At 40.3% G+C, this 25848-nt stretch overlaps 1 protein-coding gene across 7 annotated transcripts in view; it reads right to left on the reverse strand.

The window, feature by feature from the left end:
• Positions 1–25848, reverse strand: part of SLC8A3 (solute carrier family 8 member A3) — a 208661-nt gene that overhangs the window by 22902 nt on the left and 159911 nt on the right. For 2 of the 7 annotated variants that reach the window (XM_072986168.2, XM_072986166.2), the window contains exons 3-4: positions 21870–21973; positions 5946–5963 (exon numbers count right to left, since the gene is read on the reverse strand). In XM_072986168.2, the coding sequence (XP_072842269.2) occupies positions 5946–5963; positions 21870–21973 (122 nt within the window). Of the gene's footprint in view, positions 1–5945; positions 5964–21869; positions 21974–24594; positions 24702–25848 lie in introns of all 7 variants that reach the window. The other 5 variants (XM_072986167.2, XM_072986165.2, XM_078390688.1 and 2 more) reach the window with 3 other exon arrangements.

Below are 25848 nucleotides of genomic sequence, written 5' to 3' on the forward strand. Positions count from 1 at the left end.
TTCACTTATTAGTCATGATTTGTCCTGAGTGGTACTCTGTGTGTGCAGTGGCATATGCATTTTTCATGTTGCTCCGAATATCATCTGCCATAGAATTTACCAAGTTTGAAGCACGTTGTCCATGTGTCCAAGTGATGTAAAAGTCCCAACTGCAGAAGCTAACCAGAACGGAAGTGTCCTTATATAAAGCTAGACCACTTCACAGCTCATCTAGCAGAGGCAGATGTCTTCCAAGAGCAAATGTGGTGATGATGGGAAAGAAGGCTGCGGGAATCAGTGCTGCGTTCTGGGCCCTCTTTTCTTCTCTCACCGAGCTGGAGAGTTAGCCGCTCTCCTTATTAACTTAAGAACAACTTCCTGTAGCGCCAAGCAAGTGAATTATCCCATGCTACCTGCCAGAAACAATCGAATCTGAGCACGAGAAAGGGTGGAAATTGTATTATTTGAATACATATTATTGGGTTCCAGGAGACCTGATTAAATTAGCACACCACTGAATTAGAGCAACACAATTACTATGGAACAGCTGTGACTGACTTCCTGAAACTAAAGAGCTCATAGAATTCTAACGAGGAAAGAGCCTCTTCATTTTCCAATTATTCCCAATGCCTGCCTGCCTCTCATCTATCTATCTATCTATCTATCTATCTATCTATCTATCTATCTATCTATCTATCTATCTATCTATCTATCTATCTATCTATCTATCTATCTATCTATCTATCTATCTATCTATCTATCTATCTATCTATCTATCTATCGAGTTCATATCTGTATACAAAAATAGCCTACACATGGTAATATAGAAATTACTGTGAAATTGTACTTGTATATTTTTTATCCCTTCTGTTTGCACAGGGAGACACCAATCAACTTCATTTCTTGAATTCTGAACACATTGACATTTGCTTTTTCAATCCTTATCATGCTAGTAGGCTTGCTGGGAGTGAAATTTACATTTATAAAAAATGTGCAAATACATTTTGTTCTATTCTTAAAATGACTCTATGTGCCTTTGTGTACAAATTAATATATGTATTTCTTAAGGAAGCAAAAAATGTGAGATTTTCAGTGGTTTGTGAGTTGTTGGCTCATTATACCATTGGTCCCACTGTGGTTTATTTGTTTATTTATTTATTTATTTTATTTGTATCCCGCCTATCTGGTCAATCGAGGACCACTCTTAGTGGTCCGCTAAGTTATGAAATAATTAATTTCCATGCTGTGGTAGCTATTTTGCTCTTCTGAGGCAGATGCTCCCTGTTCAAAGAAAAAAAAAGTCATCTGGTACATCGGTTACTCTTTGTATCTCTGGCTGCAGACAATGTTTCTGAACATGTGTTCCTGCATATACTCCTCATTCAGCTATTTGCTTCTATCCTACTTTTTTTACTTAATGTGTCCAAAGCAACTCCCAGCCTCTCAAATAACAAGTGGAGCAATTCAAACGCAACAGAATTATTTATAAATTATGATCTGCAACACTGTTGGTGCCATTAGTTGTTGTTAACAGCAGTCCTATGAATTAATGAGCTCCAAAAGTATCTATCATCAACAACCCTGCTGAGGTCTTGATAACTGAAGACCATGACTCCCTGCCATCCATCTCATGTTTGGTCTCCCTCTTTTCCTACTTCCACACTTTACTGTTTTGTTCAGAGAGTCTTGTCTTGCTGGGTTTTTTTTTTGTTTTTTTGTCTTTTTTTTGTTTTGCAACATAAACGGTGCCTGTAAGGCCGGATGCTGAGAATAACTTTTGAGAAGTTTGACGGTGGTGTGATAGGAGTATTGTTGCCTAACACTGTCTTTACGTGGAAGCTGTATGTCTGGAATCGGTGATAAGAAAATATTTGGGAAGAAAATATTTGAAGAGAAAATCTGATGGTTAGAGAAGAACTGGATGTGCTCGTGACAGCCCCATGATTAAGACAAATACAGCTGAAGAAAAGGGTTAGCAGAAGTGAAATTAGACCTGAGAAAAGGATAGGAAAGATCAGATGGCAAGAAAAGATAAACACCTTTGACCTCCTGCTACCTGCCCATCTCCCTCTCTGGGCTCAATCACATGATGGAATTGTTCCCTACTTATGCCAAAGTTAGACTGTAGCATAAACATGTGGTCACTCGATGCACAACTATAAGTGATTCATTTTACTGGCTAGCAATATAACTGTGATTCAATTCCCCCTCACCAGGAGGCTTCTGTTTTTGTTTTGTTTTTTTTTGTTTGTTTTTTGCTTTTTTTGTTCTGTTCCTGTGGCCTTTTGATGTATTCCTTAGCAGCATGGTATGTGGCATGGGTGTACAATCCTTTCAATACTTTTTGAAGCAAATTCACTGGGGAAAGTGGCCAGCATTACTGCCACATGGCTGCCCTTCAACATACATATATAGTCTATGTTTTAAAAAATTCCACAGCTGGAGTGTTGATATGTTGACAAACTTATGGGCAACAGCTTTAAAGGCATTTGTAGGTGTTGCAAAACTCCACCCACTGTCTGGCAAGCAACACAGTCCCAGGTGAGGGGTGCCAGGTCCATTGAGTGCAATGCATTGCTTCCAGAGGTGCCTGTGCAACAGAGGGGATTTTACCCATTAGGTAACACTACTTGGCATATTGATGTATCATTTAATTTTTTAAAACATTAAAGCTAAGGAGCCGCAGTGCCCCATAAAACAAGAGAGTAAATAAAGCAGTAACAGGGTGTTGCTGATCATAACAATTCAAGTGGAAGAAAATGAACTGGTAACGTTAAAGCACGTTGGGACATTCAAGCAGGAGGTATATATACCACATGACCATGATGCCTTACAACAAAGGTATGGAAAGAATTATTAGAAGTTGGTAACATTTCCCTGGTGTGAACATGGCCTTTGTTGCCCCATAGGCACATCCTTGCTTGTGCAAGTGGTACTTTTACAGGTACTTTTCTGTCGGTTGCTTCTGCTGCTTGCTCTTGTTCCTTACAAATTTTTGCTGCTTTCTGAAGCACCACAAAAACATCGAAAACTGTTTGCTAGTGTTAAAACAGGACAATGTTCCCTCTATCATATAACCCTATCATTAGGAGATTCAGTTCATAGCTTCCGGGTGTGGACAGGATTGTATGGCTGTTAGAGAAAATGCAGTTTGTCCTGCACCCTCTGTGTTGCCTTGCTGCCCCCAGATGCAGTGGCAAAGTGCTATCCCATCATTAGTTTTGCCAATGCAGTTGGTTACTGTACATGGGAATCGAAGTGGTGCACCTCGCTGAATACTGGCATCTGCCCATTGACTCACTGTCTTCATAACCTCTGGATGCTGAGCTCAGCTTTGTTTCAAGTGTCTTTCTATGACAAAGCCTTCTCAGACAATTTGATGGCGGTTTGCAAGGGACTTCCCAGCTGGTCCATGGAGATGCTTCTATCACATCAGAGAAGCTATATCATTTCTGAGATATGTAGCCTGACAGGTATGTACTATTTCAGGAAAGCGCTAGGTGATGGTGGCGCAAGTATATCTGAATACAAAAGCATCTGTCTCCATGTCCATCTTGTGTGACAGATTTTTAGTACTGTATTGCTCAGCTAATATTTTTTTAAGGTGAAGCTCAATGAGAAACAAGTGTGCAGCCAATCCAAGAGGACTGGTGGCAGGACAGGAAAGTCCAACTGATAGTATAATATTGCATTGGAAAGAATGTCAAAGGTTAATAGAAAGGGCCACTCAAATTACACACAGATGGAGCAAAAGAATGAGAAAAAGAGAGCTGAAGAGCAGCAGCATGTTGGGAGGCAAAGACACAGAAAGCAACAGTAGCAATTATTGCTTTCTAAGAGGGTTGTTTACATCCTGTTTGACTCACACTAATGCTTCCCAGTAAACTGAGAGAAGTGTGAACCTTCTTCACATCATGATGGCAGGTAGCCATCAACCTCCAACAGGTTCTTCCCTATGCCTCTCACCAATGGTAAACATTTGTGTGTTCATTCTCGCTGAATCCAGAATTGAATCTTCAGGCAGAAACACATATTTCAGCCTCATACTGAGTCCATTTAAGTGAGTCATCCTGGACCAGGGAACCTCTGGTGCTTCCATTTCTGACTGAGGGCAAAGGAACAGCCAATCCTGGAAAGATGATCTTTCTAGACCTTTTATTCCCCCCCAAGCATGGCAGATTCTGCAACCCGTAGTTTGAAAGATAACTTTCCCAAGCTCTGAAAAGGTGGGCACAAGAAACAAAGCCATCCAAACATTCTCCTTTGTCCAATTTGAATTTTTTTAAGAGCTCAAAAACATCCACTCTCTTGCAAGTGGAGAATTCCTCCCCCCACCCCCAAGCTACGTTTCCTTCTAAAATATGCCTCACCAGATTAGACAGTTTGCCCATCTCACCCACTGCTTCCTACGGCAGCATCTCTTCAAGGTCCTGGACACATAAGGCACTTTGATGTTGCCTCCTACCTTGCTCTTTAAGTGGATTTGTGAGGGTCTGAAGCTGGGACTTTCTGTTTACAAAGCATGATTCCTTCACATAACTGGAGACTCTGTCAGCTGATCTGTGAAGGGGGTACTGAGTGGTCCCGCCTTGTGGATGGATACTGTTAATGGCTTTGATAGCGAAATACTTTGACTTTTGCCCTTACAAAGTTCTACCAATGCCAGCATGAGAAAAGGCTTTGCAGATTCCCCCATGCCTACATGTTCTCTGGTAAAATGACACTGTGATAAAGCCAGGAATATATCCCTGTTCAAGCACAGTGCCTGGATAGGATATAAAAACACATGTAAGAAAATCATGGCTTAATGTCTTCAGTTCATTCCCTTAAAGTCCCTATGTCCTCTCTTGACTAAGGAAGCCTGAAAGGTACCCTGTGTAAAGAACACAGAAAGCAAGGTTTTCCAGTTGAACAGGTGCTTCTACAAATGTTCAAGTGAACGTGGAAAATGTGACCTCTGTCTGTGATGTATTAAGGTCCAAAAGTAGGCTAAAGGAACAAGGACTAGCTTGATACCACCAGCTCGCCTTGAATGCATTCAATGTTACCTGCTTCCAGAAGCTAAGCAGGGTCAGGTGTGGCTAGTACTTAAATACCAGGGATCTCCGGACAGGGCCAGGAAAGAAACCCTGAAGAGTCATTGTTACTGAGTTGGCAATGTTGGCTACATCAGACATATGCAAAGTGTGAGCCTTCAAGATTTACAAATGACCTATAAATTGTTTTACTGCTGCTCCCATCAGTTCTAGTCAAAGAGGTCTATGGTTCAATTCCCATTGCTGGGAGCTATGGTCCAGCAAGATCTGGAGGCTGCATATTGTTGATATCCAAGGTGCAGAGGTTTAAGACAGTTTCCTATGTACCTGATAGACAACTTTATTTTAAAGACGCTTCAAGCCCTCCTTGTACAATTTTGCACAGAGCTTTTGGGAATTCCCCTCCTGTGTCTGTACGCCAAGTCCTCAAAAGTGCCAACTCTTAATACTAAAGGAGTGTCACTAGATGATAAAACCTGTTATTATACTTCTGATCATTCTGTTCAGCACCGGAGCCCTGAGGATTTGAAGGGATAAAAGGCACATGCAAAGATGCTGGGTCCTCTTGCATCCTTGGACATGCCTCCTCTCTCCTCTTGCACCCAGATAAGAAATAATGACGGAGCTGGGCTCGTGGGAGGAGCAGAACGGAAAGTACAGTGTATGTGGATTTATATATTCTTGGTAGGCAACTACTGATGTTAGTAGTACAGCCAGTGCTTGGAAATGTTACTTTGGGGATTTTTTTTTGTAGTTCAAAAACAGAAGAAAAATAAAAAAAGTGAAAGTAAAGGCAACATTCCCAGGCTCTATGTACAGTGCACAAAAGATCAAGCATTTCCAAATAAAAGAAAACAAATTAAAAATCTAGCTCACAGTAAAGAGAACAGAACAAACATTACACAATGAAGGGGAATAAAAAAGACTCACCTTGAGTCAGAAGGAGTGCTAGATAAAGAGAAATATAAAAAGAAAGGGTGGGGGAGGAAGGAAAGGAACAATGTTAAAATCTTATATGCAGCAAAGTGTCAAAGTCATTTTGCAGATGACTGTATCAAACAATCAATGAAGTTGGCTTGATGTAGCTGTGAATTTTTCGTAGCCACATGCTAGATGCAGGTTTGTGAACATGCCTTGTAGCACAAGGATGAGAATGAAGCTGGAGAGATGTGCACCAAAGGTTCTAGTTTTAGATTATTTCCCCCTTTCCCTCATGTTCAAGGCAGGTGCGGGGGATGGACACCAAAGCTGTCTGGATTTGCAACACATCTTCAGAGTTTGAGATTAGCCAAAGCTCCCTCCAAATAAACTGTCTTTTCTGGGAGAGACTTCAACCATATTGAAGTCCTTAGAGAAGGACTGTGCTTGGCAACTGTAGCTTTGGATGTGCTCAAAAACTAAAACGGAAGTCAGAGATACATGGTTCATGCTTTGAAATGAACTGTATGCTGCTTTAATCCTTGACAGAATTACTGCCGCCACCATGGGAAATGAAAGGTCACCTCATTTAATCTGCACACTTGCTCTGACAACTCTTTCAGCAACTGTGATTGAAAATCATATTCAAGATGTATCCATTCCAAGATGTCAGCAATGCCCATGTCACAGCTATAAATGGAAACATAACTGATGCCCAATCCCTGGGTAATGTTTATGATCCTTAAATTTTAAGTGGGCAAGTTGTACTAATTTAAGATGTCGTAAACTGGCCCCAGGAACGGATACCAGTTTGGCTTCTCTTGATCAACTGAGGTGGGTTTGGGGTTTTATTTTCTGAATCATCTATTTGTGGTTTTTGTCTAAAATGATTGGTTAGTCTTCAACCTACACTAAGAATTATTTATTTATTTATTTATTTATTTATTTATTTATTTATTTATTTATTTATTTATTTATTTATTTATTTAATTTCTATGCCGCCCAATCTACTCAGAGGTCTCTGGGTGGCTCACAACAATTACAGTTCAATACAATAAAAGATAAAAAGATTAAAATACAATTAAAATACAATTACAATTGCCATCATCAGGACCCACAGTTGATGTTATTTCAATTAAAAGCCTTCTGAAACAGGAAGGTTTTGACCTGGCGCCGAAATGTCATCAACGTCAGCGCCAGATGAATTTCAGTCGGGAGGGCATTCCATAGTCTGGGGGCAGCTGCCGAGAAGGCCCTTTGTCTACAAGCCATCCCTCTTATCTCCTTGAGGGATGGCTCTTTCAAAAGGGGCCCCTGGCTAGATCTTAACTGCCGGGTAGGCTCATATGGAAGGAGGCGGTCCTTCAAGTATCCAGATTAATTTTGGTGAATACGTCTTAACAGTACAAAACTAGACATGTATATTCAGAATGTCTGCAGAGTTCCATGTGGCTTAATGCTAGATAACTGGGTAGAACAGCCTTGATTCAACTGAAAATCTTTTTTGATGTAACTTTTATCTTAATTCTACTTGCCACTTGTTTTAAATACTAACAACAGTATTTAAGACAAATAATTGTTAATTTAAATTTAGACCATAAATGGTTGTTTAAGGGCTAAATCTCCTATACATTTCTTTATTTCTTTCCACCTATGATTTAATGGCCGGAATCCAGCTAGTGCTGCTACATAACACAACTTAAAAGTCACCTTAAAGGGATCGAGATTGGTGACGGCAATTTTCTGGCTTTAAATCATTCCCTACCCTATCCCATAGCTCCAAAGGCTTCCTAGGACATGGGGACAGGCAAGGATATGAAACTTTTAATTCCCGCTCCAGCTGAGCTTCAACTGTTGACAGCATAAGAGCTGCACAGCATAACATGTGCAAAAGAATTCTGGTTAATGAATCATAGGTATTTTAATCTGCAATGATAATTAATTTCTTAAGCCTGACAATGCCACCATTGTTTCTGCAACTATATTTCTGTTACTATATTTTTTAATTCACTCTGTTTTAAAAATCCATGTTTTTGAAATTAATTAAAAGTTTCCAAAGGCTTGATTTATGACTTAAGGTCATGAACCTGGGGGTGGGAAACTACTGGCAGCTCACAGTACTTGGATATGAACAACTCTGTCCATTTTTCATACCTGCTTGCATTGAGAGATAGCAGGGAAGATGATATATTATCTTGATCTCCAGATAAGGCTGTATCTGAGCAGAACCTGGAAAATTAATGCCCTTGGAATAAAAATTCACCTAGATGAAAATAAGGGTGAAATAATGACAGAGAGGTCATTGGGCCTTGCCATTTCACTGTCAGGTTTTTCTCCACCATCTATCACAATGGCCAGGGAAATCCCTGATGTTTCTGTGGCTTGCGGAGTACATCATGATGGCTGTACTATTTATTGCATGCTGCCACATGTGCCTGTTTAGATGCTGGTACATGCAGCCAGTCTGAAAGGCTGCATAAGCTTATTGCCCAATAACAACTGTATGACATCAATTCAATTCTGATTTATAGTGACCCTTTTCAGGGTTTCTCAAGTAGAGAGTACTTAGAAGTGGTTTACCATTTCCTTCTTCAGGGGGCATCCTTGGACTGTGCAGCTTGCTTAAGGCCACACAGTCTGGCTCCTCTGGGATGCACAGTATGGAACCAAATGCCCACCCATTTTCAGAATCTGACTCTGTCAAGATAATCATGAGATGGTGCTGCAGAAAAGCACTATAAATAAATACAGTACTTTACTACAGATTTTTATAGGTGATCTGAATTGCTTTGTTGCTATTGACACTGAATGACACATTTTGAATGTCTGACATATTTTGTTAGCTGTGGCTTTCAGGAAAAAAAACCCATACACAAACATTTTAAAGAAATGCCCAGTGTTTAAAACAAATTCATTCCAATCCAACCAAAAGCCATCCAACAATTATGATCGTTGACATGTCTAGTGAGGATGCAAAAGTGGGCTTTCTTACTAGACAATTCCAGACTCTGGAACTCCCTACTGAAGAAGTCTAGGCAAATTCCCTCCCTGTTGTCCTCCTGTTGGTAGGTAAAGACATTTCCATTCTGGTGGGCTCTTGGAAATTGACTTTACTTGCTGTTACCTGACTGGATGCTGTGTTTTCTTCTCTTTTATAGATATTTTTAAAATTGTGTTTCACACGTTTTCTGTTTTTATTCACTTTATGTTTCAATTGTATAGTTCTAACTAACTGCAAACTAACTTCCCATCACTTGCCTCCCTCATTCTCTGTAGAATGGGAGGAGCAGCCTCTGTTCTGTCCATATAGGCTTTCCATGAGATTTAGAAACTTGATCACACGTGGTTTTAAACTGCATGGGAAGTGACACAAGAATTGGGTGCTTGCTGAAAATATTTACCCATCAATGCATGGAACAGAGTGGCCACGTGGATGAGGGCAGGGAGGCCTTTCCTAAAAAATGAGGTGTGTGTGCGGCATATTCTGCCTCAGTCACAAGCCATTTATGTGTGCAATACATGTCTCACTTTGGGTGAAATGAGTAGGAATGAGACAGAGAGGGAAGATGATGGAACTGAGTGATAACATAGTGGAAAGGGTGGAGTAAAAAAAAAGCACAGACCCTCTCACAGTATTTTGGTCACCTGGTACTGAGATGTCTGATGGCCTATACAGTACTCATACCTATTTTAAATCTTTCCATCTATACTCCTACCCTATATCTCCTTTCTCTCTATACTCCTACCCTATATCTCCTAACGTGACGGAGTGAGCGCCCGTCACTTGTCCCAGCTCCCGCCAACCTAGCGGTTCAAAATTGATAACAGCTTCCACAGGCAGGCCAAGCGAGATGCGGAAGGGATGTGGTGGCGCTGTGGGCTAAACCGCAGAAGCCTGTGCTGCAGGGTCAGAAGACCAAGCAGTCGTAAGATTGAATCCACGTGACGGAGTGAGCGCCTGTCACTTGTCCCAGCTCCCGCCAACTTAGCGGTTCGAAAGCATGCAAATGTGAGTAGATTGATAGGGACCAATGGTCGCACTGGCCATGTGACCATGGGAGATTGTTTTCGGACAAAACGCTGGCTCTATGGCTTGGAAACGGGGATGAGCACCGCCCCCTAGAGTCGAACACAACTGGACAAAAATTGTCAAGGGGAACCTTTACCTTTTATACTCCTACCAGAATAGCAATAGGTTCCATGAATCTGATGTGTCCAATACAGCAAAGTCTAGATACATGTTTGTAAGCAATCTCTGTATTGGACCCTTGGAAATCTGAATAAAAATGCATAGAAAGGCACTGTATGTTACTTAACTAGGATGCACCTACGACTTGGAACGTGTTAGCTTTTAGCAATATCACTTAAACATCACTTACAGTACATATACTCTTCCAGCTATACTACAGCTTGTTCCTAGCTGTTTTAGTTAGGTGTTATCTAGTTGCTTCTGACTTATGGTGATCCAAATTGGGTTTTCTGGGTTATATAAAATGTTCGATGAGTAATTTAACATTGACACCTGTCAGTGAGTTTACATAGTGAGTTTACATAACAAAATGGGATTTGAACCCAGGTCTCCTGAGTCTTAGTCTGACCTACACCACAACCGGCCCTCATTCATAGTTACAACTGTCAAAATATGCATTGCAATCACTTTCCATAACTGGCTACCTTTGTAGTGGATTACCACCGCAAACAGCTAGCCATGGCAAATAGGTGATATCTCATTTTGTCAGTGATCTAGGCTACCCATAGAAATTCTCTTTCTAGTCCTGGCATCTTAGAATATTGTATTGCTATACATAAATATAATTAAATAATTTTTACCATAGAACTCCATATTTGTAAAACAAGTGTCAAAGAAGTGCCAAACAAAATAGGAAATATTTTCATACAGTTGAATGTGAGTATATTTAATTTAGAAATGGTAATTTGCCCCCCCAAAAAAATCCAGTTTATAGTAAGAAAAAAAAAAGCAATGTTTCAAGTGTGATTTGAACTTCAATTTTTTTTTAAAAAAAATTCAAACTGCTTATCCAAAAAAATAACATTAAAGCTTTTGAATTCAAAGTGAGGCTTAATGTGTTATCAAGTGTCCCAATTAAGTAAAACATTCTTATATTAGATTGATTTCAATGCAATAATTCAGAATGTGCTTAAATTTCCTTCATGAAAACCAGGGTGAAATATCATTAACTCTGGTTGAATTACACCCTCTCATTTTGATATAAACCTAGAATATAGGACTAGGTTTCAGATAATGAGTAGATCACAAATGATAACATCAAACTGTTTTAAGTCCAGGGATGACCCTCATTTTGGAATCATTGCTTGGCTCATTATCATGATAGGTCCCAAAATATTATGGTTGCAATACTGTATAACCCATTTGCCCATGTGGTTTTAGGTTCAATATGGTTCTAAGAAATTCAGGGACAGAGGTTTGCCACAGTCATTCATAAATGTGTCCACTCTACCCCATTTAGTTCGAGAATAAGGGAATATCTTATTTTAACAAAATACAGAGTGCACAGGAGAAGGCTACCAAGTCCTTTTCCATCTTCTGCCTTTCCACCCTACAGCCAGTTATTTGGGGAACATGGTGGACAAAAAGGTGGGAAAAGGGAACAGTGGTTAGAGCAGTGGGGAGGGTTTGGTACTCTTTTTCCCACATGTGCTGCCTCTGCCGTACATGTGAAAAGTCAAACATGCCCACCACTTTGTTTGGCCCTTAGCTGAAGATTTTTTGGGAAACAGGAGTAGTGCTACTGCCCTCAAGTTGTACTCGTTGTTTCAAAAATAACAACAACAAAAATCGCCACTTTTAGGTATCTTAAAACATTCATATCCTGAGGATCTGGGATCTCTTAGTTCCATTTGCACTTCAGCTTAGTAAAGAACTGTGTTTTCTCTCTTTCACTTCTAATGTGATACATAAATATTTGAAGAACACTATGAATGAAACTCCAGGAATACAGAGTGAGAAGCTTAGGGATTATTTTAGCTTCACATTTATGAACAGACATTGCTCACAGAAGCAGGAAAATGGTTTCACTAATCATAGTTTCTCTCTAACAAAAAGAGGCCACTCAATGTACCTCTGTTTTGACCTGTAAAAGACCTAATGAGTCTGATTTGGGGAGCTATTCAAAGATGGCACATTGTTCTCAACACTCATTACTATTATAAGTACCTATACCTCACAGTCACACCTTCCAAGATATGAGCTGTGAGAAAAGTCAGACACTGCTACAAATATACATTTCTTTAGCTTGAAGAAGGGCATTTCTGAATCTTTAAAGCTCATAAGCCCCGTCTTCCATGGTTTTGGCTCTTTATTTTATTCACTATACAGAATTTATTTTTTATTTATTTATTTGATTTATATCCCGCCCATCTGGTCTGGTCGACACTCACCATTTTGGAAAAACAAGCACACTGCTGCAAATCCCTTAAAGTCTATGTGTATGTCAGTGGCAGGCACAACAGCACCATTTCAAATCTCTTGGGGATTTGAGGGGGTTGGTACCTGAGTACACCACCACATTCTTGCTTGCTCCCCTAAAGTACCAAAGAGCTATTTTGCATGGTTGAAGAGGAAGTGAATGGTGAAGCCAGAATGGTGAAGCCAGTCACTGTCCATGGATGGCCATCAGGGCATCCATGGACAGTGACCGTCTACTTTAAAGTTTGCACCACTGTCCTCTCACCTGGAGACAAAGCCAAGAGAACAGATGTGAAGGTCAGAATAACTGCAAAATGTTTGGGGAGAATCTGAAAAGGAGCACTTTTCTAATCGATTGTGAACTAAGTGGGAAAAGGGAGAATTCGGCCAAATTAAAAAAAACCCAGTGATACTGTAGTGGTGAGTAAAGATGTTTGAGGCTATTCTTTCTTGCTTAAGTGGGGCAAAGCTCAGCTCCTGGCCCTGACTGCTTTATTCCCACTCATTGCATGCTTCATCAGGAGGTCTGAAGGGAGATTAACATATCCAGTCCTTATGGAAATTTGGAACTTTATGCGATAAGTCAACAATGTGCAGAATCCTCTTGCCAACCTTTGCACTGGGATTGGAGATGAGGGGGAAGGCGTTGAGAGTCTATTAACAAGTTCACAATGACTGCATGAAGATTGCGTATGTTTTTATCATTGTAATTATGTTATAGATGTATTTTAACTGTTTTTGACTACTGGAATGCGCTTTGGTATAGAACACAATATAACTACTACTACTACTACTACTACTACTACTACTACAACTACTACAACTACAACTACAACTACTACTACTACTACTACTATTATTATTATTATTATTATTATTATTATTATTATTATTATTATTATTATTATTATTATTATTAAGCACTATGACACTTAGAAAAAAGAGGAAGTTGCTGTGGCCCATGGAATGGCAGTCTTGACAAAAGGTGAGGAAAAGGGGAAGGGAGGCGGCATCCATAATTGAAAGGGGCGAAAACTGGAGTGATCTAAAGTGCTGTCTGGGTCTTTCTCACAGGAGTGAATGGAACAATTGCTCAAGTACAAGATAAAATTGATTGCACTGAAGATGAGTCTTCTAAATGTGACCTGAATCTCTTCAAATTCTCCCATCTAGTCGCACCCTGAGACTCAACTGGGAGAGACAAAAAATGCATGCTTCTAGAGAAGACTTCCCCTACCGGGTGCAAAACCGCTATCATCCCCAGCCAGAATGGTCTTAAGGAAAGGTTGACCTTATGTAATACTGACTTGGTGAAGGAGCTGATCTGAATGGCTTTAGCATAGAATGTTACCTCTTTTCTAAATCGCATCAGAAAAAACTTAAATTTTAAGGACTTCAGGAGTCCTTTAAAAAGGACTCCCAAAGTCCTTAATTTTAAGGAGTTTGCCTAGAATGCAGAAGGGCCTGAAGACATGCTTGAGTTCAGAAGTGGCAACGTCTCCTAATATGGCTTTACCTATTCTTTTGCTCATCCAACCTCAATATGCATCATAGCCTGGAAAAGTCAGTGTTTGGACCACAACCCCCCCAATCCTTAGCCATACTTTATCGGAGGGTTTTGGAAGTTGTTTTGCAAAACTGTTTTTCTGTGTTTTTTTCTCATTCAACTGGAATTAATATCCCAGATCACATTATGTTATAGAATGAGGCGCAGTTTAGCTTGTTGAAATGAATAATCATTTGCATCTTTAATTATTCATCAGATCACAATCCCGGGTTCCAATCAGGACCAATATAGTATATAAATTGGGGGTGGCGGTGGTTAGGTGGCCTTTTCCCTACCAGAGCTCTTTATAATCCATGTGCCACACATGAGAGGAAACCATCATGGTTCTGCTTTTTTTCTTCAACTTAATCAAGCCGAGCAAAGACAAGCTGGCATCTGAACTGCTACTATGCTAAACTAATTGGAACTTCAAGTGCCACTGGGGAAGACAAACAAGGCTGTTTCCATTTTCTCTCTGGGGATAACTGTGCGGAAAAGAAATGGCTGCCCTTTCTCTTATTTTGAAACATGCAATGGTCCTGGAAAGAAAACAGAAGCCAGCGTTTAGAAGCGTAAGAGCTTATGCGAACACATTAATGTCCAGCAGCCCTGAAACTTAATATCTTAACATTAATAATTTTGCTGGAATTTATAAAATTGGTTCTCTGTAAACTGGTAAAATATAACTTTTAATTAAAAAAAATCATTCAAAATAGCTATACCCTTCAAAATTACCTAGCCAAATAACAAATCAAAAGATAATTAATGAACCATTAATTATTATGAACAATTTAACAATCTAAATAAAATTCTCAACATTTAAATATCTAAATAAAAGCTTTTAAAATACTGTTTAATTTTCCCCCCAAGTGCCTGGTTCTGTCAGGCTGCTGCAGCTAATAAATTTGGATCCATAAATCCGGATTCAACCTCTGCCTGACTGAATATATAGAACTATTGTAGACCAAGGGTAGCCAAAGTGTGACCCCTTGTGTGTAATGCAGTCCTCGGGTGCCCGAATGAGGTCCCCTCACCTTGGGGCCTCTATTCCCCCAAATTTAAAGTCCCTTTTGTACCCTCTAGGGCAGTGGTCCCCAACCTTGGGCCTCCAGATGTTCTTAGACTACAACTCCCAGAAGCCTTCACCACCACCTCTGCTGGCCAGGATTTCTGGGAGCTGAAGTCCAAGAACATCTGGAGGCCCAAGGTTGGGGACCACTGCTCTAGGGGGCCTTGGAGGCAATTTTACATTGCATGGCCCTCCCCCCCAGTTTCTATTAAAAATTGGCCACTAGAGACACAGAAGGGCCTTTTCCAATGTATACAAACACTCTCTTTTTATATACACACTCTACTCCCTCTTTATACACACATGGACACACGCACGCATGCATGCACACACAGACACACGAGAGAGAGAGAGAGAGAGAGCGAGAGAGAGAGAGAGAGAGAGAGAGAGAGAGAGAGAGAGAGAGAGAGATCTTTAAAAAATATTTGGATTCGGGGGAGGTGGGAGGTGTTGGAATGAAGGTACAGATTCTGCACTCCAACGCCCAGGCTATGAGTGGAGTCTGAAGGTTCCTGATCCAAGTGTAGATTGACGTCTTCTTTTTCAGTTGTGTGCATCCTTTGCTTGCTTGCTTGCTTGCTTGCTTGCTTGCTTTATTTATTTATTTATTTATTTATTAAATTTCTATCCTATATATTTTTTGTCAACAATGGCATGAAAGGCAGCTAAGCTTGAGGCTTTTTTTGGCAATATGTAGACACTTTCTACAGCCTAAAATCTTTCATGCTACCTGCATGTGCTTCCATCTTGTCAAGAAATGCAGGGCCAATCCACTCTTATTATCAAGGGGAAATTATATGGATGCTGAGCTATTATGTACAATATGTGAAAAGAAAACAAAAAGGCTCAATTTCCTGGATGGTTTAATGACTTAAGAGAAAACCTAGACCCTAATTGTCAATTAAAGTGTCACTGAAACCACCAAGTGAATAACTGCCGAGCTAAAAGCTAAGGTATAATTTTTCAACAATGAAAAAAATGGGATTCACTGGAGGAATCTTCAAACAGTAGTGACAGTAGGATGGTGAGAAAACACTGCTATAAGCGGAAAAGCTTGTTTATGCTGGATAGCGCAGTGGTTTAGGCATCTAGCTATGGAGCCTGAGGTTGGGAGTTTGATTCTGCACTATGCCTCTTTGACAAGGGCTGGATTCAGTGATCGATGGGGTCCCTTCCAGCCTTGCAGTTGTAAGATATAAGATCTGCAGTTCTAGGATTTAAAGTTTGATTCATGTCATTGTAGATAAAGAGTAAATTTGGAATCAGTTTAAGACTCCTGGGAAGTAAGGAGAAGAATGGAAAACGTGGCAGTCCATACCCACTACCAATCACGACACATCTAAGTCACCCTCTGCTTTTATTCCCAAACATAATGGTCGGGGGAGTGCACAGCAAGCAAAGGTTGGAGTTGATTCCTAGGTTTTCTCACTATACTAGGAGTGGAAGAGGTAGGAAACACTTATCCTCAGGCAGAGCGTTTGCAGGTGCTATAGAGAATAAAATTACAGAAATGAAAACAGGGGATAAATTGATAAGATTTAGATTATGAGGGCTGAATGTCATAGAGCCAATAATTCTAACAGAAATTTAAACAAGGAATGTGTGAGAAGCTAACACAACATAATTTAATTAAATTTAGCCAATACACTAGAAGCCGAGAGGCGAACCAAGACACAACAATTTACAGGACAAATTTTTCTAAATACAATGAAAAATTAATCTGTGGGTAGGGGCATAGAAAGGCCTGTTTCCTAGGCTCATTTCTTTACTTGATGAATTGGCTGATGCAATCAGTAAGATGGCTTTAAAAATTCCACACAAAAGTTGATACCATTATCAATACATGGTCTCATTTATCTATAGTCTGTTATCCTGACACACCTCCTGGCTGACCTTCCCGCTCTGTGACCCAAATCCTTTCTCTCTCTTCTGGTATCAGAGCCCAGCTGAGGCAAATGGCATAGGGAACAGGGAACAGACTGCAGGAACACAGTATTATAGAATCAGGAAATTTTCCTTTTTTGGATTACAACTCCCCAAACTCTCTAGGCAATATGGTCACTGACTGGAGAATTCTGGACGTTTTAGTCCAAAAAAGAGATTTCCCCAAAATCTGCAATATTCTACATCAGGTTTGGAAATATGGGGAAAAATGAGATGTGAATGCAATTATGAGACCTTTTATTTATTTTTCTTTCAGTTGCAATGCATAAAGGAGCCAGGGGAACTATAAGCACCAAGACATTTCTTTTGAAAAACAAATAGGAGTTTCTGAGATATAATTTCTGTTGGGCTCGTAGCAGTGGCAGTAAAATGTCTTTCCCACCTTTCAGAGTCTTGAGACTGATGAGATTTTACTTGATCAATCAATGGCTTCTCCTGTGGAAGCTACAGTATGTTCAACTGTATTCACTGAAGTTAAAATCTCTTCTAGTTTGACCCTAAGAATCACTTCCAGATTATAAAGCAGCTTTTGTAAACTGAGCAATAGTTGGATTACATATCTGAACTTTCTAGAAAAGTGTGAACCATAAGATGAAAAATCTGTTCTCTGATTACTGGTGGTCTATGGTCTGAACAGAGGTGGGACACCTCACCCCACCCTTCTGGATTCAGGTGAAATGAGAAAAGTTTCTTTTTGGGGTAATTATAACCCCCAAAATACCCAAGTCAGCATGACCAGCAACATGACCAGTGTGGGCAGTGTATTCTGGGAGTTTTTGTCCAAAAGCATGACTTTCCTCATCAATGCCTCTTCCACTAACAAACATATGATGCAGCTATTTCCCTATGGTGTTGAATTGAAGGTCTGAAAAGTTTTGAAGCAAGCTTGTGCCTCTCTCTTCTGACAATTGCAAGCTATTTGTGTCTTTTGTGGGACCAGCTTATTTGCCAGGGTTTCAGAGTGGAGCACGCTGTTGCAGACTTCTGTTAGAATTATGGATGGTTCTCACATTTGCAATAAATTACTATGCATGTTGGAGTCTGGCATACTGTGTGCCTGGCTGAGAAATGAAGAGCATCGATAGTGCTTAATTCTCTTGCCTCTGTGCAGCTACTCCCACTGGCAGTTTCAGGCTCTGGTCTAGATAATCTCGGAGGCATTCCACCTCCACTGCCACTAACAACACCAATCCTTTGCCCTAGTCTGGATGAATACAGCATCTTAGGGATGGTTCACACAAGGAAATAGATAACATTTTGGACCACTTATGGAGCAGTCCGATGCTACCTATTTCCCAGTGATCACACAATGTATGGGCAACAGTGCTCCACCTGATCCCAGTCCATGCCCAAACGACACCTTTTTGTTCCTGCTGTTGTACTACTACTATTTGGGGCTGGGCTGGAGCAGCTCCCTGAAAATGGGAGGCCTGCTTTAAGGAAGATCACTCCCTGTAAAGTGACACTTTCCACTGTCATCGGACACGAACCCTTCCTGTTGTCTGATTGCACCCTGTGTCTCCAGTCTTCATCCCACCACTTTCTTCTCTTTAATATCTTCTAAATCTTTCTGGTAAAACTGGCTCTCAGTGTTGTAATCATGACTTCTTTCTCCACTTTCTGCACAAACTGCATTTTACAGCCTTACATTTTGCTATAATTATGTACCAATGTAAGTGGGTGTAAGTCCCATTACCACCAATGGGCCTTACTTCTGAATAGACAACTATAACACTGCATTGCATGAGTGCAAAATAACCATGACTAGGTGGTGCGTGTTTGAATACACAGTTAAGATGGTTATCATCCTCTCTCCCTTGTTCATTGTCTGTACTACCAATACAATAATCTATTTATAATTTAGGACAGTCATTCCAAATAAAACCACTCAAGGGAGATGGAAGCTATTTGGGCCAGAGTTTGAAAAATGACATTTTGGCCTGCAACTCCTAGAATCCCCGTATGGGCAGGCTGGTTTCTAAAGTCACAGTCCAAAGATACCCCTTTGGCTGTGGTGGCCTAGAATGATAGAAGCTGCAATCCAGGATGTTCTGAATAGTACCAAGTTGAAAGCTGATCAAATACAGCTGATGAGCTCTATGTAGCTCCTGGACTAGCTTTATAATACAGTGGACCCTCTACTTACGGAATTAATCCGTATTGGAACGGTGGCTGCAAGTCGAAAAGTCTGTAGGTCGAATCTCCATTGACCTACAATGCATTTAAAACCCATTAATGCCATAACCGGCTGTTTTTGTTCCATTTTTGTTCCATTTTTGTTCTTTTTCTGGTCTGTAGGTCGATTCTCTGGCTGCAAGTCAAATCTAAATTTTGTGGCCAGAGAAGTCTGTAACTCGAAAAGTCTGTAACTCGAAAAGTCTGTAAGTCGAGGGTCCACTGTACAGTATTCCCGCTGAAAATATATATATTTAAAAAATAGAGCATCATAGGTAATGGACTTAATTATTCTCTATATTTTATAGAAAATGTATTTTACTTTTGGTATTCATTACCACAGGATGAGGTGATGACTGCCAGGTTCATGGCCAATGAAGTGGTAGCATTCTGTACTGTACCAATTCAGGCTCGGTAGGTTAGGCACTGAATTGTTGAACACTTTCTAACAATTAAATTCAGTGCATCTACTAATTTAATATGCCAGAAAAAAAGAGGTTGTGTGTGTGTGTGTGTGTGTGTGTGTGTGTGTGTATTCTTCTTTGTAGAGACCCCCAGTTACTGTTTGGAATAGAACAATCCAGAATCCTACTTTCTCATTTTAAATGTGAAGCAGATCACCTTTTAGATTCCTTTCTAACATTATGTTGGACTAAGCCCATAGTTAATCTTACTGAAAGCAGGACAATGGATATGAAATGGACATTTGTGGCAACAGAAATAAGTCCCAGTGATTATTGCTACTAGACATTCTATTCTAGGAAAGCTGTGTGTTGGAGCTAGTCCATAGTGGCCGTCCCTGTACTACAGCTCCTTCCCAGACTGCTAGGATAACAAAATAAGGCCTTGGACAAATGGGAGGAGGCTGTGTTGCAATGCCTGCCCATTCCAACACTGCTTCCATTTTGGAACAATTGTACTGGTGCAAAGGGGATGTGTAGAGGTGCTCCTTCCACATAGTACAGAATTTCCCAGATGACCTCGGAAGAGACTTTGCTACTCAAGTTCTCATGCTGCCTATATGAGAAGAGGGCCTTCCATGGTTCTTTGTGGAGAAAAACTCTATCACCAATTCTGCAGATACTAGGTGCTATAGCCATGAGTGGCAATCCCATCATGCCTTTCTTTAAAACAATTAGATGTTGATACGGCCAAACAAGGTGAAACTATGTGTCCTGGCAGATGTCCAGCCTTTGACATGAAAGACAGAGAACTGCCTTGCATTTGTAAGGGAAAGGGAAGAACCAAGGCTGTAGAAAGAGTACAGCCAACAAAAAGCCAATAAGAATGTAAGGGGCAGGGCTTATGCAAATTGCCAAAGTCCACAGGAGGGAAAACAATCTGTAGGTATAGCTTTAAGTCAGAACCGCAACTCTTCAGTGAAGGAGAAGACGAGCAAGTTGGATGCATTGTAAGGAGTGGGGGCAAGGAAGTGGATTAGAAAGTTTGGGGCACGGAATTTAGGCAATCACAATTGTGAAAAAAAAAGAGTTTTTACTCAGTACCTGGATTAAATTTTTAATTTTAAATACTGACTAATTTGCTATGTATTTGGTATGTTTTCTTGTATTTTTGTTTTTATATGGAACTATAAATCCTCCAGATGGAGCAATTAGTAGAATCATTAGTAGCAGTGTACTGTTCCAAGTAAAAACGCAATAAATATTTTTTTGGATTTTAAAAACTTCTGGCTGCAGGATTAAGAGTTATCAATAATAATTCAGTTCTGTAGAGCAGGAAAAGCTTCACAACCCCACCCCTTCCAATTGTATGATAATTGATCTAAACTAATTAATGTTTTAAGTATTTTGGATTCAGTGGTACAGAATACAGTCCATTTCTTTCTATGCATTGACTGATATGAGTCATTCTCTACTGGGGCCTTTCTGAGAAGGCTGATAAAAATGAAGTCAGGTTGTTAAAAAATGCTTGAAACATCAAAGTGTGCATATCTTTTTCAGAATAGTGGGACTTCCATATATGTCAATGTATTGAAAGTTGACGCTTTTAAACAGTTTTGCTTTCCAAACTGACAGATGTCATTTTTATTGATTTGCCATGTCCCTTTAATAAAATCCTGGGAGCATCATTTTTGTTTGCCTGTTTTTTTGTACAGAAATAAGGACACCAGTGCTATAAGAAAGCTGAATTGATTTTTTTCAAAGTGCTCAGGCATTTCAGTACCCAAGAAGCGAACAATAAAACGTAAATCTGTTTTGTTCTTATGAAAAAACTTGTTAATTTGCTTCAAAGTATAGGTATTAAAAATAAAATTCATCAGCACTCCACGCCATTCCATGCAATGCCACAGAAAGGGAGCAAGAGGAAGGCAGGAAGGCTGTGCAAGATACAGTACTGGGGGAACAAGCTGAAGAGAGATGGCCATGCAGTCACATTCTTCTAAACCGGTACTTTCAAGTTTCAGCAGGAGGAAAGGTAACAGGAGAAAGGCAAAGATATCACCAAAAGGAGGGGAGAAAAAACAAAAGAGAGAAGGGTAGAGGGGAAACACGGCTTGCAAGGCACAACCATGGCACAAACAGAGGATCTGGAAAGAGCTAGGCTCAAAACCGCAGAAATGAGACCGAAACAGGGTGAGAGCGAGAATACAGGAGGGAAAAAGAATAAAATTTGGTCTGTGTAAAAATGAAAGAGAAAAAGGTGGAAAAAGGAAAGGAGAGAGCAAAAAAAAAAAGAGTTACTTTTAAAGATCTGGGTTCATTTTGTTTTTTTTTTCCCAAAAGAATCTCACACCTGATATTCCTCGTTCCATCCATTTCGGTTCACCAAGGACAATGAAGAAATTCTCCTGCCTTTCGTATTCCTCCTCATCTATTATTTTAACCCTTATGGTCTTCCTGTAGGGACAACAAGAAAGATACGTGTGTACAGTGGGTTGCCTGGTTGGGAGTGGATGCAATAGCAGCACCACCACCACATCATCCTCATGTGCAGCCCATTCCTGTCACTGCCTTTGGTGGTATCTTGCTTGTTTTCTATGGCATGTTGGTCGTTGCTGATCTTTCAGTAAGTCAAGAGTATGTCAGAGAAAGAAGGAAGGGGAGGGAGGCGGATGGAAGGGCAAAAGCTGAGGAAGGGGAACCTGGTCCCTGTTGATGGTTAGCAGAGGGTGATTTCTGCAGCACATTTAGTCAGGTGTCACATGGTAATAAGAGCTCATCAGCTGACTGAAAAAGAACCAATCAAAAATATCCACAAGCTCACAGCATCCCTTGACAGATGTATAACTACAGTGCTCTAGTTGAAGACAAAATTTACTCTTTCACACACATCCATTTTGCTAATGTTACTTGTTTTTTTATGATAGGAATAAGACAGCGTGAATACACATGCACACACATGTATGCACATACATACAGTCAGATGCACAAGAGCCCAAGGACCTTCCAGCTAGGGCAGATCTCCTGCTCTGCTTTGTGAAAGCAAAGTGACCCATCCATCCATCCACTCCACCGCTGTAAAAATCCACATCTCTTTTTGTGTTCATGAAATTCAGTGTTACAGGATGATTGAGAAGAATGAAGTACAAATAGCTGAATATCTTAATGTCCTGCAGATGCTGGCAAGGATGGAATTTCAATAGCATTTACAGACTCTATGGTATGGATTATTTGCTTCTTTAATGGCTCATCAATAGAGATGGGGACAACTCACCATTTTGGCGAGTCGTCCCGCTTCGTGAGTCGTCAACATGGGGGCACAAAGTTGCCCCCATGAAGCAACAAATAACGAAGTTATTCGTCGATTCATGGAGGGGCTACCCCTGCCCCCCCGCTGCCACCGCCCCCCTGCTGTCACCCCCCCGCTGCACCTTAAGGCAGGCTAAGGGAATCCAGGGTGCCCTTTGCAAAGATGGCAGCTGCAGCTTCCCTACCCTAAATGAAGCCGCAGCCACCATCTTTGCAAAGGTCAGCCAGTCTCCGTTTTTATATGCTGTGGCTGCGGAGGCCAGATGGAGACCTTGGCAGCGGCAGCAATGATTATGGTAAGGGGGTGTTGGCAGGGGTGGAGGCCTAAGGTAGGGAGAGGAAGGGGGTGTGGGTAGGCTGTGTGGGTGGGTGGCTGTGTGGGTGGCGTTTGCCTATCAGCCCACTGATCAGATGATTGGCGGCCAGTAGGCAGAATGGTTTTTTAAATATATATATATATATATTACAAAGGACAAATAAAAACAGGAAAATATTCGTCGATCCTTATTCGTCAGGACTTAAAATTTGACAAATACGGGTTGACGAATATTTAACAAATTGGCTATTTTCGTTAAAAAATGAATCTGTTTTTATATACTTCCCAATCTCTATTAATCAACAGTTCTAAAAAATTTGCTTTTACTGACTAAAAAGTGGCAAAAAGTGAATATTGAGGGTTCCTTTGTTTCATGTTCTTGGGAAAGTTGTCGCTTCTGTCCCTGGTGTTTCACCTCAGTGCTCCTGGGCCAGTTCTAACATCAAGTCCAAAACCCTGCTTAAGTCGTATAGGCAGCTATTAGATGACTCTGACTGGGGCGTTAACTCCACACAACAGCATTTTAACAGATGTGGATACAGTATATCCATTTCCCTTGTGGGCAGATGGAATTAGCATGGAGGTTGAAGTGAAAAACGTAGGCAGTGGATGGGAGTTAGGGTTTCATAAGCTATGATAGTGCCATCGGCATAAGATTAGAAAGACAAGATTGGTGCGTTATAATAATGATGTAGTGCAAAATTCAGACACATTTCTAGAAGGAAGAAGGAAAGTAAATCGCCATTTGTTCATGCTTCATTAATTGGCTGCAATTTTGTTCATTGTAGCCAAAATCTAGGAAACAGAAAAATACTTTTTAAAAAAATGTCTAGCTAGTTTATTAACAAAACTGTCCCCCCCCCCGAAAAAAAGGCTGAATATGAAGGTAACATAAACAGGGCAAGAAGGGCACCTCTTCCCACAATGCTAGGGTAGGGTGCTCCTCAAGTTATGTACTTTGGAAAGCAGGCAGATGTGATTGCTGTGCTGATCACTGTGCATCGCATACAAACATGGGGTTGTCAAATAGCGTGCTAACAGAAGAACTCTGTATCTGAACTTAACTGAAAGTACTTCAAGATACGTACAAGTAGACATCATGCTGGAGTGCTAAGCTTCATAACCTATGTCTGTGGTGTCAGTGAGGGGACTCAAAAATCAGTGTCTAGTTATTTCAAGAATATGCACTGACATCCATCAGCCACTCATACTACACAGAAAAACACATGTATGTGCGCACACGCACATGCACACACACACTTTCCAGATATATAATGCATTGTCTTGCTAGCACCCATCAGTACCATGTGACAATTTGTGCATATGCAGCAGTGTTAAGGATAGGGTGGTTGGCAAACAAAGAGAGACTATAGATAGTGAGGAAAGAAAAGCAGGAGAAGAAAGAAAAAGGAAGGAAGAGTATTAATGTTAGTTGGGAGAACCAGTACTACACCTTTCTGTAAACTCATATCCACCATGCGGGGGGCCATCAGCTCAATGAAGAAAGTCTTGTTTTTCTCATACTCCTCATCATCAATTACCTTGATCTGAATAGTTTTGCTGTGAATGGAAAAATAATAAGTGTCATAATGGGGAGAAGGGGACAGGTGGGTGGGCAAGCTGGGGCAAGAGAAGGATCAAAAAGCCAAAGGGAGGATTTAGATGGTCAAAGCTTACTCACCCATTACAATAGACAAAACACAGGAAGGCTGCAATCCTATGCACATTTGACTAGATCCAAGTCCCACAGAACTCTGAGGGGCCTGCCTTTGAGTAAATATGTATAGGATTGCACTGTCAGGCTTTAACCTTTACTGGACGACTAGCTAGTCTGGCTATTTACACTAGATAATGGATACATGCATATAAAATAGTATGTTCTCATTAAACCAGCTCAGATTTTCAGTACATTTTCATCTAAAATTCCACCAGGCCCTTATAGGTGCAACTAAAATTAGAAGGCATTTAGACATTTCTGTGTTTATAAAAGCTCTGGCTTGTACAACTCAACCAGAGGTAACTGTAAATATTTCCCTTCCCTTTCTCTCTTATCTTTCTGTATATATAACCCACTGTCTTCTTCAAACTGAAAAGTTTTGAAATCTATGCCTCAGTTCATTTAGTTATAAAATCTAACATTTTATTTTGCAATGTAATCTTTTTTAATTTTCTTCTTTCTCCAAAGACTTTCAAAATTTCCTAAGAGGATGACATTGAAAACTGAAGTAAAACTATATGAAAAGAAGGCAGTATTAAAAATGTTAAATTCTGTTTACACTAAAAAAAACAAAGAAATCAGGGTTGCTCCTTGACACAGTGATTCTTTTATTTAATTTCTATAATACAACCTTATTTTAAAAAAGAGAACATCCATATGTAAAGCACATTTTGTGCAGAGACAAATGTGGCAGAAAGATATGTTTCATTAACTTCACTTATTGATTATGGCTTAGACACAAATTAGACATGGTATTAATAGTGTGAACGTAATTAATACAGACATTTTTGGTCATGTAAATAACAGGCAGGGCTGACCCAAGATATATGGCCTGAGGCAAAGAACAACTGGTGCTCCTCCCATCTGATGGAGAGAAAGAAAAGAACTGGCAGCTGGAAGTTCCTTCAATGCTCAAAAGGAGGCAGAATCCTCAAGGCACCAGACCAGCTCAGGGGATGCAGGACAGGCTAGGTAACACAGAGCTGTCTC

The sequence above is a fragment of the Pogona vitticeps genome, chromosome 1, assembly GCF_051106095.1.
Source record: "Pogona vitticeps strain Pit_001003342236 chromosome 1, PviZW2.1, whole genome shotgun sequence".
Lineage (NCBI taxonomy): Eukaryota > Metazoa > Chordata > Lepidosauria > Squamata > Agamidae > Pogona > Pogona vitticeps.